The sequence below is a fragment of the Bombina bombina genome, chromosome 11 (assembly GCF_027579735.1).
Source record: "Bombina bombina isolate aBomBom1 chromosome 11, aBomBom1.pri, whole genome shotgun sequence".
Classification (NCBI taxonomy): domain Eukaryota; kingdom Metazoa; phylum Chordata; class Amphibia; order Anura; family Bombinatoridae; genus Bombina; species Bombina bombina.
In genome coordinates this window covers 60108426-60126640 of record NC_069509.1, presented here as the reverse complement: position 1 = coordinate 60126640, position 18215 = coordinate 60108426, and the positions used below count along the sequence as shown (strand labels likewise).

Here is an 18215-nt window from a genome sequence, read left to right as displayed (position 1 = left end):
AGTGTGTGTGTTGTATAAGAGTGTTTGGTAAGTGTGTGTGTGTTGTATAAGAGTGTGTGGTAAGTGTGTGTGTGTTATATAAGAGTGTTTGGTAAGTGTGTGTGTGTTATATAAGAGTGTTTGGTAAGTGTGTGTGTGTTATATAAGAGTGTTTGGTAAGTGTGTGTGTGTTATATAAGAGTGTTTGGTAAGTGTGTGTGTGTTATATAAGAGTGTTTGGTAAGTGTGTGTGTGTTATATAAGAGTGTTTGGTAAGTGTGTGTGTGTTATATAAGAGTGTTTGGTAAGTGTGTGTGTGTTATATAAGTGTGTTTGGTAAGTGTGTGTGTGTGTTGTATAAGAGTGTTTGGTAAGTGTGTGTGTGTGTGTGTTGTATAAGAGTGTGTGGTAAGTGTGTGTGTTGTATAAGAGTGTGTGGTAAGTGTGTGTGTGTGTTATATAAGAGTCTGTGTGTGTTGTATTACTGTGTGTGGTGTCTGTGTGTGTTCTATAAGGCTGTGGTGTGTTGTTTGAGAGTGTGTGGTGTATGACAGTGTGTGTGTTGTATTAGTGTATATGGTGTCTGTGTGTGATCTATGAGGATGTGTGGTGTGTGTGTGTTTTGTATGAGAGTGTGTGGTGTCTGTGTGTTGTAGTAGAGTGTGTGTGGTGTCTGTGTGTTGTAGTAGAGTGTGTGTGGTGTCTGTGTGTTGTAGTAGAGTGTGTGTGGTGTAGTAGAGTGTGTGTGGTGTCTGTGTAATCTATGAGGATGTGTGGTGTGTGTATTATAGTAGAGTGTGTGTGGTGCCTGTGTGTGTTGTTGTATGAGAGTGTGTGGAGTAGAGTGTGTGTGGTGCCTGTGTGTGTGTTGTATGACAGTGTGTGTGGTGTCTGTGTGTAATCTATCAGGATGTGTGACGTGTGTATTAGAGTGTGTGTGGTGACTGTGTGTGTTGTTGTATGAGAGTGTTTGGTGTGTGTGTGTGTTGTTGTATGAGAGTGTTTGGTGTGTGTGTGTGTTGTTGTATGAGAGTGGTTGGTGTGTGTGTGTGTTGTTGTATGAGAGTGGTTGGTGTGTGTGTGTGTTGTTGTATGAGAGTGTTTGGTGTGTGTGTGTGTTGTTGTATGAGAGTGGTTGGTGTGTGTGTGTGTTGTTGTATGAGAGTGTTTGGTGTGTGTGTGTGTTGTTGTATGAGAGTGTTTGGTGTGTGTGTGTGTTGTATGAGAGTGTTTGGTGTGTGTGTGTGTGTGTGTGTGTGTTGTTGTATGAGAGTGTGTGTGTGTGTGTGTGTGTTTTATTACCTTTTACAACACTTTCAAGTTTGACTATAATCAGGAATAAAGTATGCACACATTTTACTCACTTTGCTAGCAATTGTAGCTAAATTATTGTATTATTACTTCAGAAATGTTCAGACCAAGCATAAAGGTAGGTTTGCAAAAGGTATTTATTATCATTGCACTGGGTCTTGGGGGGGAAAAAGCTTCAAGAAACCTGCTCTAAGGCACTGGCTTTCACACCTGTACTCAGGTCTCCCTAACATGACAGATTTTGAGGATATCTGAACTGGAGCACAGGTGAAATAATCAGCTAATTAGTATAAATGGTTATTTCACCTGGTCTCACCAAAGGTAATTCTGAAAATCTGGCCTGTTAGGGAGGCTTGACGATGGGTTTGAAAACCAGTGCTCTAAGGTTACAATCTATTTCTAAAGTTCAGTTCCTTCTTGAACAATACAATAAGAATAATTGCAAAGATCTCATCTAAATTAATTGTTTTGTGATAAATTGGAAGACCTGGTCGATCTTCAGAGGAAACAGTGACAGAATTATACTTTTAAATGTGTTGCTATTAATATTCCATCCTGCGCCTCGGAGGAGGTTAATTGGGTCTGTTTTCCATTCATTTTGTTTGTTAATTGAATTCAAATGGATAACTCTGCATCTGCTCGGCAAATTACCCATCAGGCATCACACTGCAGGGCTGCAAGAGTATAAAATAAATCCCTTAGCTATTTGGGTTTAGTCTAGAGTTGTATAACCATACAGAGTTATGTTTGTAATGACACAGGATGTTTTGCAGCATTTAGACAAAACCTTATATGACCCACGTCACCTGGGGACCGCGTGTCATTTACTACATCTCTGAAACAGCGAATAAGGCCGTGATACTTGAGAACTGAGGAAATGTGATGCTTCACACACATACAGTGTATGTATGTATATGTATATATATATATATATATATATATATATACACACACATACACATGTACACATATCAGTGTATTGGACCCTTTGCAGTCAAGTAGATGAAAACATGAAAAATAAAATGTATGCAATATTCATATTTAATAAAGTCTTTACTGTAAATATTTCACATTTCATTGTTCTGCACCTAGCAGAATAGGTTATATGTATTTATAAATGGGCCGGCTCCTAAGCTTACATTCCTGTTGTGTTTTTTTTTCCGAATAAATATAGCAAGAGAACAAAGAAAAAAACTTATAATAGGAGTAAATTAAAAAAAGTTGCTTAAAATTGCAACTCTATCTGAATCATAAAAGAAAAAAAATTGGGCTTCATATCCCTTTAATAACCAGCTGCCATGTTTTACATCCACTAATTAAACTTTTACGGTTTGGACCGAGATTTTAGAGACATTTCAATTTACTTTAGCAAATGTACTCTGTTCTTTTGGTATCCTTTGTTGAAAAGCACACCTAGGTAGACTCAGGAGCAGCAATGCAGTATGATAGCCAGCTGACTATACACATATGCCTCTTGACATTGGCTCGTCAGATGTGTTCAGCTAGCTCCCAGTATTGCATTGCTGTTTTGGAGCTTACTTTATCAATGTGTTTAACCACTTTGCAGAGGTTAAAGGGAAAGTCTAGTCCAAAAAAAACTTTGATGATTCAGATAGGGCATGTAATTTTAAACAATTTTCCAATTCACCAATTTTTCTTTGTTCTCTTGGTATTCTTAGTTGAAAGCTTAACCTAGGAGGTTCATATGCTAATTTCTTAGACCTTGAAGGCCGCCTCTTAAGATTGCATTTTAACAGGTTTTTCACCACTAGATGGTGTTAGTTCATGTTTTTCATATAGATAACACTGTGCTCATGCACGTGAAGTTACCTGGGAGCCATCACTGATTGGCTAAACTGCAAGTCTGTTAAAAGAACTGAAATAAAGGGGCAGTCTGCAGAGGCTTAGATACAAGATAATCACAGAGGTAAAAAAAAATATATAAATATAACTGTGTTGGTTATGCAAAACTAGGGAATGGGTAAAAAAGGGATTATCTATCTTTTAAAACAATAACAATTCTGGTGTAGACTGTCCCTTTAAGGGGACATGAAACCCAACATTTTTCTTTCATGATTCAGATTGATCGTACAATGCTGAACAACTTTCCAATTTAACTTACACTGGTGTTGAAAAGTTTGGGGTCACTTAGACATTTCCTTATTTTCCATGAAAATATACATGAAATGAGTTTGAATACAAACTATAGTCATTCACAAGGTTAGAAATTATGAATTTTAAGTGAAATAATAATTGTGTCCGTCAAAATTTGCTTTCGGCAAATAATTCTCCATGTGCAGCAATTACAGCCTTGCAGACCTTTGGCATCTATTTGTCAATTTGTTGAGGTAATCTGAAAAGATTTCACCCCATGCTTCCTGAGGCACCTCCCACAAGTTGAATTGGCTTGAAGGCCACTTCTTACGCATCATACGGTCAAGCTACTCCCACAACAGCTCACTAGGGTTGAGATTTGGTGACTGTGCTGACCCCTCCATTATAGACAGAATAACAACTGACTGCTCCTTCTCTAAATAGTTCTTGCATAGTTTGGGTCAATGTCCTGTTGTAGGAGGAAATTGACTCCAATCCAGCGCCATCCACTGGGTATGGCATGGAGTGATATCCTTCCTTCTTCAAGGTCCCTTTAACCCTATATTAATCTCCCACTTTACCACAACCTAAGCACTTCCAGACTATCACATTCCCTCCACCATGCTTGACAAATGGCGTCAAGATCTCCTCTAACATCTTCTCATTTGGTTTGTGTCTTTTTATGATCTGAACACATAAAATTTAGATTTGTCTGTCCAAAAACATTTTTCCAATTCTCCTTTGTCAAGTGTCTGTGTTATTTTGCCCATCTTAATCTTTTCTTTGTATTGGCCAGTCTGAGATATGGCTTTGTCTTAGCAACTCTGTCTAGAAGTCCAGCATCCCGGAGTCGCTTCTTCACTGTTGACGTTGAGACTGGTGTTTTGCGGGTACTATTTAATAAAGGTGCCATTTGAGGACCTGTGAGGCATCTGTTTCTCACACTAGACACTCTAATGTATTTGTTCTCTTGCTCAGTTGTGCACCAGGGCCGCCCACTCCTCCTATTTGGGTTAGAGACAGTTTTCACTGTTCTGTGAAGGGAGTTGTACACAGCGTTGTATGAGATCTTCAGTTTCTTGGCAATTTCTCGCATGGAACAGCCTTCATTTCTCAGAACAAGAATAGACTGACGCGTTTCAGAAGAAAGTTCTTTGTTTCTGGCCATCTTGAGCCTGTAATCGAACCCACAACTGCTGATGCTCCAGATACTCAACTAGTCTAATGAAGACCAGTGTTATTGCTTCTTTAATCAGTAAAACAGTTTTCAGCTGTGCTAACATAATCGCAGAGTTTTCTAATGATCAATTAGCCTTTTTAAATGATAAACTTGGATTAGCAAGCACAGTGTGCCATTGGAACACAGGACAGCTGGTTGCTGATATTGGGCCTCTGTACGCCTATGTAGATATTCCATTAAAATCAATTGTTTCCATCTTAAATAGCCATTTACAATATTAACAATGTCCACTCTGTAATTCTGATCAATTTGATGTTATTTTAACCCCTTAACGACCGAGGACGTGCAGGGTACGTCCTCAAAAAAAAGGCAGTTAATGCCTGAGAACGTACCCTGCACGTCCTCGGTGTGGAAAGCAGCTGGAAGCGATCCTGCTCGCTTCCAGCTGCTTTCCGGTTATTGCAGTGATGCCTCGATATGGAGGCATCCTGCAATAACCCCCCTTGGCCATCCGATGCAGAGAGAGCCACTCTGTGGCCCTCTCTGCACCGGACATCGGTGGCCGGTATCGTTGGTGGGTGGGAGCAAGTCTGGGAGGCGGGTGGGCGGCCATCGATGTGCCCAGTGGAGTGGAGGGGGGCGGGATCGGGGGGCGGGAGGGGCGGGAGCGCGCACGGGAGCGCGCGCGTGCACGGGGGGCGGGGGGGGGGCCGCGTGCACGGGGCGGGAGCGGGAGGGAACCGCTACACTACAGAAAAATCAAGTACTTGAATTAACTTTTTTGAAAGCTGTAAATAACAGCTAAAAGATGTGGAAGGGGTGGGGGGTTGATCTTGGGGGGGGGGGAAGCTACACTGCAGAAAAGGGTTTTTATTTAAAAAAAAAGGCACATTATTCACTAAACTGGGTACTGGCAGACAGCTGCCAGTACCCAAGATGGCGCCCATTAAGGCAGAGGGGGAGGGTTAGAGAGCTCTTTGGTGGGGGATCAGTAAGGCTGGGGGCTAAGGGGGGATCCTACACAGCAGCATATGTAAATATGCTAAAAAATTTAAAAAAAACCCCAAATATAGCTTTTATTTTAGTACTGGCAGAGTTTCTGCCAGTACTTAAGATGGCGGGGACAATTGGGGGGTGGGGGAGGGAAGAGAGCTGTTTGGGAGAGATCAGGGGGTCTCATGTTTCAGGTGGGAGGCTGAGCTCTACACTAAAGCTAAAATTAACCCTGCAAGCTCCCTACAAGCTACATAATTAACCCCTTCACTGCTAGCCATAATACACGTGTGAAATGCAGCGGCATTTGGCGGCCTTCTAATTACCAAAAAGCAACGCCAAAGCCATATATGTCTGCTATTTCTGAACAAAGGGGATCCCAGAGAAGCATTTACAACCATTTGTGCCATAATTGCACAAGCTGTTTGTAAATGATTTCAGTGAGAAACCTAAAATTGTGAAAAATTTAATGTTTTTTTTAATTTGATCGCGTTTGGCGGTGAAATGGTGGCATGAAATATACCAAAATGGGCCTAGATCAATACTTGGGGTTGTCTACTACACTACACTAAATCTAAAATTAACCCTAGAAGCTCCCTACATGCTCCATAATTAACCCCTTCACTGCTGGGCATAATATACGTGTAGTGCGCAGTGGCATTTAGCAGCCTTCTAATTACTAAAAAGCAACGCCAAAGCCATATATGTCTGCTATTTCTGAACAAAGGGGATCCCAGAGAAGAATTTACAACCATTTAAGCCATAATTGCACAAGCTGTTTGTAAATAATTTCAGTGAGAAACCAAAAGTTTGTGAAAAAATTTGTAAAAAAGTGAACGATTTTTTGTATTTAATCGCATTTGGCGGTGAAATGGTGGCATGAAATATACCAAAATGGGCCTAGATCAATACTTTGGGATGTCTACTAAAAAAAATTATATACATGTCAATGGATATTCAGAGATTCCTGAAAGATATTAGTGTTCTAATGTAACTAGCGCTAATTTTGAAAAATAATGGTTTGGAAATAGCAAAGTGCAACTTGTATTTATGGCCCTATAACTTACAAAAAAAGCAAAGAAGATGTAAACATTGGGTATTTCTAAACTCAGGACAAAATTTAGAAACTATTTAGCATGGGTGTTTTTTGGTGGTTGTAGATGTGTAACAGATTTTGGGGGTCAAAGTTAGAAAAAGTGTGTTTTTTTTCAATTTTTTCCTCATATTTTATAATTTTTTTTATAGTAAATTATAAGATATGATGAAAATAATGGTATCTTTAGAAAGTCCATTTAATGGCGAGAAAAACGGTATATAATATGTGTGGGTACAGTAAATGAGTAAGATGAAAATTACAGCTAAACACAAACACCGCAAAAATGTAAAAATAGCCTTGGTCCCAAACGGACAGAAAATGGAAAAGTGCTGTGGTCATTAAGGGGTTAATGGACAAAAAAAAAAAAATTTGCTTTTTTTTCAAAAACAAGGACATTTCTAAGTGACCCCAAACTTTTGAACACTAGTGTATATTATCAATTTTGCTTCATTCTCTTGGTATGCTTTATTGAAGGAGCAGCAATGCAATACTGGGAGCTAGCTAAACACATCTGTAAGCCAACAATGAGAGGCATATATGTGCATCTACCAATCAGCAGCCACCTCCCGGCTCCTGAGCCTACCTACATGTGCTTTTCAACAAAGGAAAACAATTGAATGCAGTAAATAAGATAATAGTAAATTGTTAAGTTGTTTAAAATTGTATGCTCTGTCTGAACCATGAAAGAAAAATGTGGGGGTTCATGCACCTTTAAACACATAGTTGCAAGAAAAAGTATAGTAATTTAACCCATTATAACATTATCTGTTTAAACTTTTGTGTCCTTATAAATTACAAGCAAAATAAATGAGTACATTACATTTTTTGTTTGTTTTTTTAATAGACATAATTCAACTTTATATGTGGAATTCAATTTTGAGATTTAAATCCATTTAAATTATGCCTCAACACATTCACCCAAGCAATTATGCTTAGTGCGCAGTTCAAAGGATTTCAATAACCAGTAGGCAAAAAATGCTTAAAGGCAATTTACAGCACAGAAGCCAGAAAGAGTTTAAGAAATAATAATAAAAAAATAAAAAAACATATGTTGCAAAATAAGCTGAGCAAGAGAGACGGGAAAACCCTGAAAAACTGCTTCTGTTTGTTTGTACACAATAATAATAAAAAAAGATAATGTGACCATATCCCTTTTAAAGAAGGAATGTGGTACACCTAAAGGGATATTCTGATGCAAGCATTATATGCTGTAATTCATTAGAACATGTCATTTTGTTTACTTCAGAATGTCCCTTTAAATAAACTGTGCATAGGTTAGGTTATTTCTATCCAGCAATGACGTCACAGGGAATGGCAGTTTACATATCTGATAATAAAATCAGGAAATTGAATGCCTGATAAGAAAATTAGAAAAGAACACATTTTTTAGAGAAGCTAATCTTATTGACCAAGATAAGCAAATAATATGATCTTCACTATTTTAAATGAAGCTATTCCTAGATGTACGCAATCCGTACTTATTAAAGGGACATTATACACTAGATTTTTCTTTGCATAAATGTTTTGTAGATGATCCATTTATATAGCGCATATGGGAGTGATTTTGTAACAATGTATCATTTTGCTTATGGTTTAAATAACATTGCGCTGACTCCTAACCAAGCCCCAAAGTTTTAGGAGAATACTGATGTATACCTACTCCAGCTTGCTCCTGTTTGTGTAAGGAGTTTTTACATATGCACAGGATGGGGGGGGGGATGTCTGCTTTTCTGCTATAGAACCACTTGCAGTGGGTGTTCCAGTAACCTTTCAACAGAGCTAAACTGGGAGCTTCTAAGTAAGTTTTTAAATGGTTTTATACTGGATTTGTATATCAGTATCTGTGCATATTATTTATAGTAGTGTCTATTACAAGCAATTAAATGAACATTGGTGTATACTGTCCCTTTAAGCCAGGGGCGGAACAGCCATTGGTGCAGCAGGTGCAGTGCCACCAGGGCCCAAGTGTTTGGGGGTCCCATAGCAGCCAGTCTATACAAAAGGCATGTGCAGAATATGTAAAATTATAATACAGGGGAGCATTTTATTAGTGCAGGTAGCAGGTACATCTATCTATCTTTTAATACTATTGCTTACTACTGATTTACCTTTGGGGGACCCCAAATAAATGTTTGCACCAGAGCCCTCTGTTGGGTAGGTCCGCTACTGCTTAAAGCTACATATATGAGTAAGATCAGTTAATCATGATATCAGGTGGACATATCCGCAAGAAGATAACCTGTCTGCCTCCAATTGCACTATGTATTTGATAATAATGCAATAGCACTTATTCTGAATTTCAGTAGTCTTCTCTGTCCCCTCCCCTGTATCACGTGACAACCATCAGCAAATGACAAACTCATATGTGTATACACTCTCTATTCTTGCACACGCTCCGTAGGAGTTGTGAATATAAAAAGACTTTGTACAATCTGATAATGGAAGTCAATTGGATTTATTTGAATTCATTAATTAATTATATTTATGATAATCCAGCCATTTGATTTACAGAATTTGCCTGTTACAGAATTAGCTTATTGGGCTTTTTCATAAGAGGTTTTTAATGTCCTTCCAAAGAAGCAATGCAATGCCAGTCCTGAGCTGAACACAGCAGTCGATTGGTCGCTACACAAATATGTCATCCCTGATTGGCTCGACAGCCATATTTCTGGTCGAGAGCTGATTTTACTGTATTTTAACCTTTTTTTGGGTTTAAAGTTTAACCAGTGCTTGACAAATCTGTTTAAAAATTAGGAGCCAGTAAGAATATTTAGAAGCCAGGCATATTTTTAGGAGCCAGACAGTTGGGTTTGTACATAGATATATGGAGAATAACCCAAAAAGTTAGGAGCCAGGGGTAAAATTCTAGCCACCAGTGGCTCCCAGGCTCCTGGGTTTGTCGAGCCCTGGTTTAAACACATAGCTCTTTTCAAGCAACAGTGCAATTATACATTTCTGTAGCAGGATTTGGCATTTTGTTATTGCTCTTTATGTATGTTGAACTGTACATAGCTCATTTGGCACAGTAAAATAAACATTCAGTATGATTACTGTAAACATCTGCTGAAATAATTTGTGTTATCTTAAAAGGTCATGAAGCCCAACATTTTTCTTTAATGGTTCAGATAGAAGATACAATTTTAAACACATTTCCAATTTACTTCTATTATCAAATTTGCTTCCTTCTCTTTGTGTCCTTTAATGAAGGAGCAGCAATGCACTACTGGGAGCTAGCTGAACATATTGGTAAGCCAATGGAAAGAGGCATAAATGTGCAGCCACCAATCAGCAGCTAGTTCCCTGCTTCTAGGTGTCCTTTTCAAAAAAGGATACCAGGAGAACTAAGCAAATTATGTATTCTCTATCTGTATCATGAAAAAAAAAACATTTTGGGTTTCATATCATATTACTAGGATAGGATTTGTGCTGTGTTTTAACCAATAAACAACCGTGAAACTATAATGTTCCAATTGTAATTTCTAGTGAAAAGGATGTCATCTCATGTGGCTATATATATAAAAAACACGGAAGAGGACTGCACTCTCATACCGGACCGGGTACACATCCCATGACCTTGTAACATGCTCAGCCCTGGGTGCTCACGGGCACTCACAGGAAGCTGCACTGTCCCCAGAGTCACAGGCAGTTAACCCCAGAGGTAGCCCTCAGTTTACGCCGGGGTTAGGTTCTAGAAGGAATGGTTGTAAATCGAAACCGTTGTAAATTGAAACCCAGTTTATAATATAAGTCAATGGGAAGTGAGGGAGTTAGGTTCCAGGCCCCTCTCAAAATTGTCATAAGTAACACCTAATACATTATTTTTAAAGCTTTGAAATGAAGACTTTAAATGCTAAACAGCATTATAAACCTAATAAAATAATCACACAACACAGAATATATAATTAAACTAAGTTAAATGAACAAAAACATTTGCTAAACAGCATTATAAACCTAATACAATAATCACACAACACAGACTTCACTTGCATTTTTCTGCAAACAGTTCTTTCTATGCATTCCAATCTGGACTGATTTATAGACAGGAAGATCTTGTTCCTTTGAAATCTGCTCAATAGCTCAGGTCTGGTTAAACTGATTAATTTTAGCTTGCTTGGCTTTGCTGCAACACTAGCGGACAGCTCACCTACTGGCTATTTTAATAAATGCACTGCTTCTCAATGCTTTTCAATAGCAGTCACATGACTGGAAAAAAAGGTTGTTATTCTGAAACGGTTTAAATTGAACCGTTGTAAACCGAGGGCCACCTGGTTTACATGTATATATATATATATATATATATATATATATATATATATATATATATATATATATATATATATATATATATATATATATCAGACGGAACAGCTGAGCCTGTCTGATTTTGCAGCCTTCACTGAAGCGCCGCTGCTCCACAGCTTACCATGGCGGGAGGAATTTAAATTGGCGGCACATCATTGCTATGATAATACAGCAGTAGCACTCACATTAAACGTCTCGCTGGCAGTAAATAAAGGAGAAACATACAAATACTTATATGATCAGGTGGGTTACCATGCCTTCATACATTTATTAGCAGTCCGAAACGGATACTACTAATATAGAAATGCCTATGAAAGTTAAAAATATGTTGAAACTTAATGTTGAAAGAATGAAATGGAGCAGCCGCTCGTCAAAGTTTCAACATATTTTTAACTTTCATAGGCATTTCCATATTAGTAGTATCCGTTTCGGACTGCTAATAAATGTATGAAGGCATGGTAAGCTGGGGAGCAGCGGTGCTTCATTGAAGGCTGCAAAATCAGACAGGCTCAGCTGTTCCGTCTGATTCTGTGACCCCTCACGGTGTAGTGTCGAAATCTGGAAGGAGGCGTCTGTAGCAGGCGATTGGTGGTCAACCAGTCACGTGTGCGGTCAGGAATGTGGTGACGTCATGGTCGCACATTCTGAGGGGTCGCAGATTTCGACAAGACACCGGCCTATTTTTGGTTCAGAACCTGGGTAGCTCTTTCTGATTGGTGTCTAAATGTATCCACCAATCAGCAAGCGCTACCAAGGTGCGGAACCAAAAATGAGTCACCTACTATGCTTACATTCAAATAAAGATACCAAGAGAACGAAGAAAAATTGATAATAGGAGTAAATTAGAAAGTTGCTTAAAATTGCATGCTCTATCTTAATTTATGAAAGTTTAATTTTGATCAGACTATTCCTTTAAATGAATATTGCTTTCTGCCTTGAAATAAACTTCACTAAGCAGCAAAACAAACCTATCTTCTGCTGATAAGATTTCATAAACTTGAAACAACTGTCTAGAAGGGATTTGGTTTTGTTGCACTCACCTCATAAAGGGATTCAGACACAGTACGGAGTCAAAAACTGTGAGATATTGCATATCTAATTTGCATATCTTACCCAGAATTCTCTGGTGCATTGGTAACAATGTAAATAGACTACTTCTATGGGAAGGCAAGCAGGGATACTTCCCTAGATGTGCTGGTTATATAATACATGTTTTTGGTATAATATACAGGTAGCCCTCAGTTTATGCCAGGGTTAGGTTCCTGAAGGAATGGTTGTAAATCGAAACTGTTGTAAATTGAAACCCAGTTTATAATGTAAGTCAATGGGAAGTGAGGGAGTTAGGTTCCAGGCCTCTCTCAAAATTGGCATAAGTAACACCTAATACATTATTTTAAAAGCTTTGAAATGAAGATTTTAAATGCTAAACAGCATTTTAAATCTAATAAAATAATCACACAACACAGAATATATCATTAAACTAAGTTAAATGAACAAAAACATTTGCTAAACAGCATTATAAACCTAATAAAATAATCACACAACACAGACTTTACTTGCATTTTTCTGCAAACCGTTCTTTCTATGCATTCCAATCTGGACTGATTTATAGACAGAAAGATCTTGTTCCTTTGCAAGCTGCTCGATAGATCATTTCTGGTTAAACTGATTAATTTCAGCTTGCTTGGCATGCATATCTTTGCTGCAACACAAGCGGACAGCTCCACCTACTAGCTATTTTAATAAATGCACTGCTTCTCAATAGCAGTCACATGACTGAAAAAAAAGGTTGTTATTCTGAAACGGTGTAAATTGAACCGTTGTAAACCGAGGGCCACCTGTATATATATTTATTTATTTTTTATTTTTTTTTATTATTTTATTTTTAATTTTTTTTTTAATTTATAATAATTATTTAAGGGTCTCCAACCTTTTACAAACCAGGGGCCAGAAATGACATCTAATTTTTTTCACTTGCAAAGCCAGTAAACATATATTGTAAATACAGAGAGACGGACAGACAGATAACTAGACAGATATCTATTATACATCTGAGCTATTCTTTGGACAACACTGGAATAGCATATTTTATTTGCCAACTGTCCCTATTTTCCTGGGACAGTGCCGTTGTTTAAAGGGATATGGAATCAAAAAAAATTTGATTCAGACAGAGCATGCAATTTTAAGTTTCCAATTTACATAACAATTTATTATCAAATTCACTTTGTTCCCATGTTATTCTGTGTTGAAGAAATACCTAGGTAGGCATCTGTAGCACCAAATGACAGGAAATAGTGCTGCCATCTAGTGGATAACATTCTTGCAAAACTGCTGCCGTATAGTGCTCCATAAATGGGCTGGCTCCTAAGCATACATCCCTGTTTTTCAACCAAAGATACCAAGATTACAAATACAAATTTAGAAGTAAATTAGAAAGTTTTTTTCAAATTGCATGCTCTGTATAAATCTTAAAAGAAACATTTTTGGGTTTCATATCCCTTTAACATTACCACATCCTGAATTGCAGGAGCTTGTCATGAATGCCTGACTGTGGGAAGAGAAGAGGTTGTTGCTGGTCTTGTGTAAATATTTTTTTGTAGTTTGTGGCATCTAAATTTCCCGAACTTAAAGGGATACGAAAGTCAAAATTAAAAACTTGCATGATTCAGATACAGCCGGTCATTTTAAGACACTTTTAAATTCACATCTATGTTCAAATGTGCTTTGTTCTCTTGGTTTTCCTTTGTTGAAAAAAAGAATACGCACATATCCTACACTAGTGTAAGAAAATATTTGGGTTTCCTGTCCCTTTAAGGATTCACATGTGCCAGTTCACTATTAAAGGGACATAAAACCCATTTTTTTTCTTTTATGATTCAGATAGAACATACAATTTCAAACAACTTTCCCATTTACTTCGGTTATTAAATTTTCTTCGTTTTCTTGTTATCCTTTGTTGAAAAGCAGTAAAGTAGCTTTTGCGTGTGCACGTTTCTGCAGCTCTATATAACAGCAGTTCTGCAACAGTGCTATACATTAGCAGGGGCACTAGATGGCAGCGCTATTTCCTGTCATGTAGTGCTTCAGGCATGTGCACGCTACCTACCTAGGTATCCCTTCAACAAAGAATAACATAAGAACAAAGCAAATTTGATAATAGAAGTAAATTGGAAACGTATTCAAAATTGTATTCTCTATCTGAATAATGAAAGAAAATTTATGGGGTTTAATGTCCCTTTAAGTATATTATTTTATGTAATTTGATGAACTTGCACCTGTGAATCTCCTGGTGGTTGCAGAATAGATTGAATAATACCATGTGTCTCTTCATATTGTGTGTGATTTACATTGATTCACTATATTGCTCTCCAGCAAAGGGTCACAGGAATTGTTGCAGATGATATAATAGTTTAGTGTTATACTAATGCGGAGGTCGCAACTGTCACATATTGTTGCTATTTTACTGTTGATCTAAGGGTCTCGCTATAGACTAATGTCTTGGCCACAAAACAGCTCAGACGGATGTGGGTTTGGTTGCTAGGCCAGGTATTTTCTCAGTCACTAGACTGGCAAGTGTTAGGTTTCAGTATATAAAGTACTGGGTTGGAGATTCTTAAAGGGACATCAAACTCATGTATTTATTTGTTTGCATATGTTTAATATCTTACATTTATTTTTGTTGTTCTAAAAACAGGTGTCCCTGTTAAGAAAGGAAGAGAAAAAAATAAATTTGTTTTCATGTTTTTGCTTGTTTACGAATAATTCTGCAGGAGTTTTCCTTATCAACCAATGAGCAATCTATCCCTAGGTATAAGCTGCACACAAATATGCATTTCCTTTGTGTTTCAATATATTAAAGGGCAATAAAGTTTTTTTTCCCCATTAATGAATCAGGAGCATGCAATTTTAAGCAACTTTCTAATTTACTCATATTATCACTTTTTTACCCAGGTGCTCAACCAAAAATGGGCTGTCTCCTATACTTACATTCCTGCTTTTTCAAATAAAGATAGCAAGAGAACAAAGAAATAGGTAGGTAGGTAGGAATAGGAGTTAATTAAAAAGTTGCTTAAAATAGCATGCTCTATCTGAATCATGAAAGAAAAAATGTGGGTTTAGTATCCCTTTAAAGGGATACTAAACCCAATTTTTTTTCTTTCATGATTCAGATAGAGCATGAGATTTTAAGCAACTTTCTAATTTACTCCTTTAATCAATTTTTCTTTGTTCTCATGCTATTTGAATAAGCAGTACTGTAAGCTTTAGAGCCGTCCCATTTTTTGCTCAGCACCTGGGTAGCACTTGCTGATTTGTGGCTAAATGTAGCAAACCAATCAGCAAGCGCTACCCAGGTGCTGAACTAAAAGTGGGCCGGCTCCTAACCTTTCATTCCTGCTTTTTCAAATCAAGATAACATGAGAACAAAGAAAAATTGATAATAGGAGTGAATTAGAAAGTTGCTTAAAATTGCATGCTCTATCTGAATCATGAAAGAAAATTTGGGGTAAGTATCCCTTTAAACAGTTTCAATTCAACCTTTATACAGCAAAAAAAGACTTAAAAAAAAATTAACATGTCTAATCAACACTAACTTATATGCACAATAAAACATTTCTGACTATACTATCCCTTTTAATGAAAATAGAGAAAATGTATTAGCATTTTCTGTAACATGGTAACCTCTCAGGGGTATTATTTTAACCTACTTATGCCTTTGATAGCGAACAACTCTCTTGAAGTTCTACAGCCCGATTCTGTCTAAGAGACCATTCATACCCAGAAATAACAGGCAACTTTCACTGATCCTATACAACCACAAGTGTATTGTTTGGGTTTTGGACCTCGTCCGTGAAATAGAAATAAATGGCTCTGGTATAGGGTTTCAATACAAAGGAGTGTTGAGTAACTGCAGTGAGTGCGGGACCCCATTATATATTACAAGTCAGATGAAAGGTCAGTTTGAATACAAGGTAATGTTACTGTCACTGTGTACGTCACATTGGGTTTACTCATATCCATTAGCTAAAAGACAGCATCTGTCTCAGTCAATAGGTATGGTATATCTAGGAGAGTAAGGAATGTAAAGTGGATACCTTGGAAGTGTTTATTCAAAGTAAGTGTTAGTATTTGGGGTATCTGTAACTGTGGGGTAGGGTACTGGTGGTGGCAAAGGAATATGAGATGGGTACCTGAGTGTGCGTAGTAGTGTAAACATGAAGGGTATGTGCAAGTAGGTAGGTAACATTATAGATGTGTGTGGTGGTGGATAAGGTGAGGTTGGTACAAAGGGGTGGGTAGGATAGGTAAGGGTGTTCCCTGTAAGTACATATGTTATATCATGGCAGGTAGGGTACAGGAAGAAGGTTATGTGAGGTGGGTACCTGGGTAGGAAAAGTAGGTGAGGAAAGTTACTGTCAGTAGGTAATTTACATCATAGCAAGCACACACTGTTGGGTATTGTATGTGAGGTGAGTATGCATAGGCAAGGTGAGGTTGTCTCTGGTCAGTAAGTAGATTATATCATGGCAGGTACAGTAGTGGGTATGGTATGTGAGGTGGGTAGGGTATGTGAGGTAGGTATGTGTGGTGGGTAGGATATGTGAGGTGGGTATGGTGTGTGAGGTGGGTATAGTATGTGCATAGGCAAGGTGAGGATGTCTCTTGTCAGTAAGTTGTTTATATCATGGCAGGTGCAGTAATGGGTATGGTATGTCAGGTGGGTATGGTATGTGGGATGAGTATAGTATGTGGGGTGGGTATGGAGATGTGCATAGGCAAGGTGAGGACGCCAGTAAGTAGTTTGCATCATGGCAAGCACATGAGGTGGATGCCTAGGGTTTGTTAAGGTGAGAGAGCTGTATTAGCAGGTAGGTTATATTACCTGGTGGTGGGTCTCCTTCTCCACGTTCTCCCCGTTGACCTCCAGCACCCGGTCCCCTGCCCGCAGTCCTGCTGCCTCTGCTGGAGAGCCAGGTTCCACCTTACGGATGTATTGGCCAGTCTTACCCTTCTCCCCATGAAGGTGGAAGCCATAGCCCTGCTCTCCCTTTTGTATGTGGCACAGACGGGGCCGAAGTTTTTCCTGGGCCATGGTGTGTGTGTGGGTCACCGTGTCCTGGGGTCACTCAGCACCTTTAGCTGTGCACTGGGGGCATAACGACCCCACAGGGTAATGAGACTACTAAGTCCAAAGAGTGCTGAGTCCAAGGCTAAGAGAGGTACCTGAGTGCTGAATCCAGAGAGTAACGAACCTTTGCAGAAAGTGATGAGCACAGAGAGTACTGAGTTTTAGTAATATACCGCCAGAAAGCTCAGTCCAGAGAGGGCTAAGTCCTGGCCAGAGAGACTGCTGCCCCTTATTAAAAGAGACTACAGAATCCTGCACAGAGAACTTTTCCTATGATGTGTAAGAGACAGTCTGTGTAGAGCTCAGTTGTGTGCAGCAGTGAGATGAGTGACTGCAGCTACTGTAGTATCACTTGCTGGGTGCTGCTGTATCCAGTAGTGTGTAGTCACCACTTGTGTGTAGTGCAGTCTCCAGTTGCTGTGTACGGCAGTATGCAGTCTCCTGTTGCTGTGTACGCACTGTGCAGTCTCCAGTTGCTGTGTACGGCAGTATGCAGTCTCCTGTTGCTGTGTACGGCAGTATGCAGTCTCCAGTTGCTGTGTACGGCACTGTGTGCTGCTCCCTCCCGCAGATACACACCAGGCTCTAGCTCGGTCCCTGAGTAACACACCGAGAGCTGTGCAGAGTTTGTGCCTCAGAGCTCAGCTCCTCCCTCTGACAGTCTCTGGCTTAAGTTTCACTCGCAAACAAGGAAAAGCAAAGCAAGATGCTCCAGTGGCTCCTCCTACAGACGATGCTGCCTGGAAACTTCCAGACTGGGTCGGGGGGACCCTAAGATGGACAATGTGAGGGGCCCGGGTACCTGTGGGGTTCCAGATCTGAGACCCCCAATTAATGCTACGGGTCCATCTCAAGCCTCACACATATGGGATATAAGTTATTGCCCCATAACTCTTAGCTCGCTCTGATAATATAATAGGATCATAGATGACCATATAGGACTTTATACGAGGTGCAGGTCCCCAGAATGTCACATTTTATGCAGACAAATTAGAAATGTAATGGGGACAAGACTCGAGATGTTCATTTTGCCTTGTGAAGCACCTGCGCCCCCTAGGGTTAAAGTGCGGATATAGCAGGCAGAATTTATATATTTTATCATAACAAAATGTCTGTTTTGACTTTTATTTATT

The 18215-nt window shown here is 38.9% G+C and overlaps 1 protein-coding gene across 1 annotated transcript in view; it reads right to left on the bottom strand.

Annotated features, from left to right (window-relative positions):
* The window catches only part of NHERF2 (NHERF family PDZ scaffold protein 2), a 222582-nt gene extending 204587 nt beyond the window's left edge, over nt 1–17995 (bottom strand). Inside the window, exon 1 of the mRNA XM_053694348.1 lies at nt 16837–17995. Coding sequence (XP_053550323.1) covers nt 16837–17046 — 210 coding nt within the window. The 5' untranslated portion in view covers nt 17047–17995. The remainder of the gene's footprint in view (nt 1–16836) is intronic.
* Between the last annotated feature and the right edge of the window lie 220 nt (nt 17996–18215).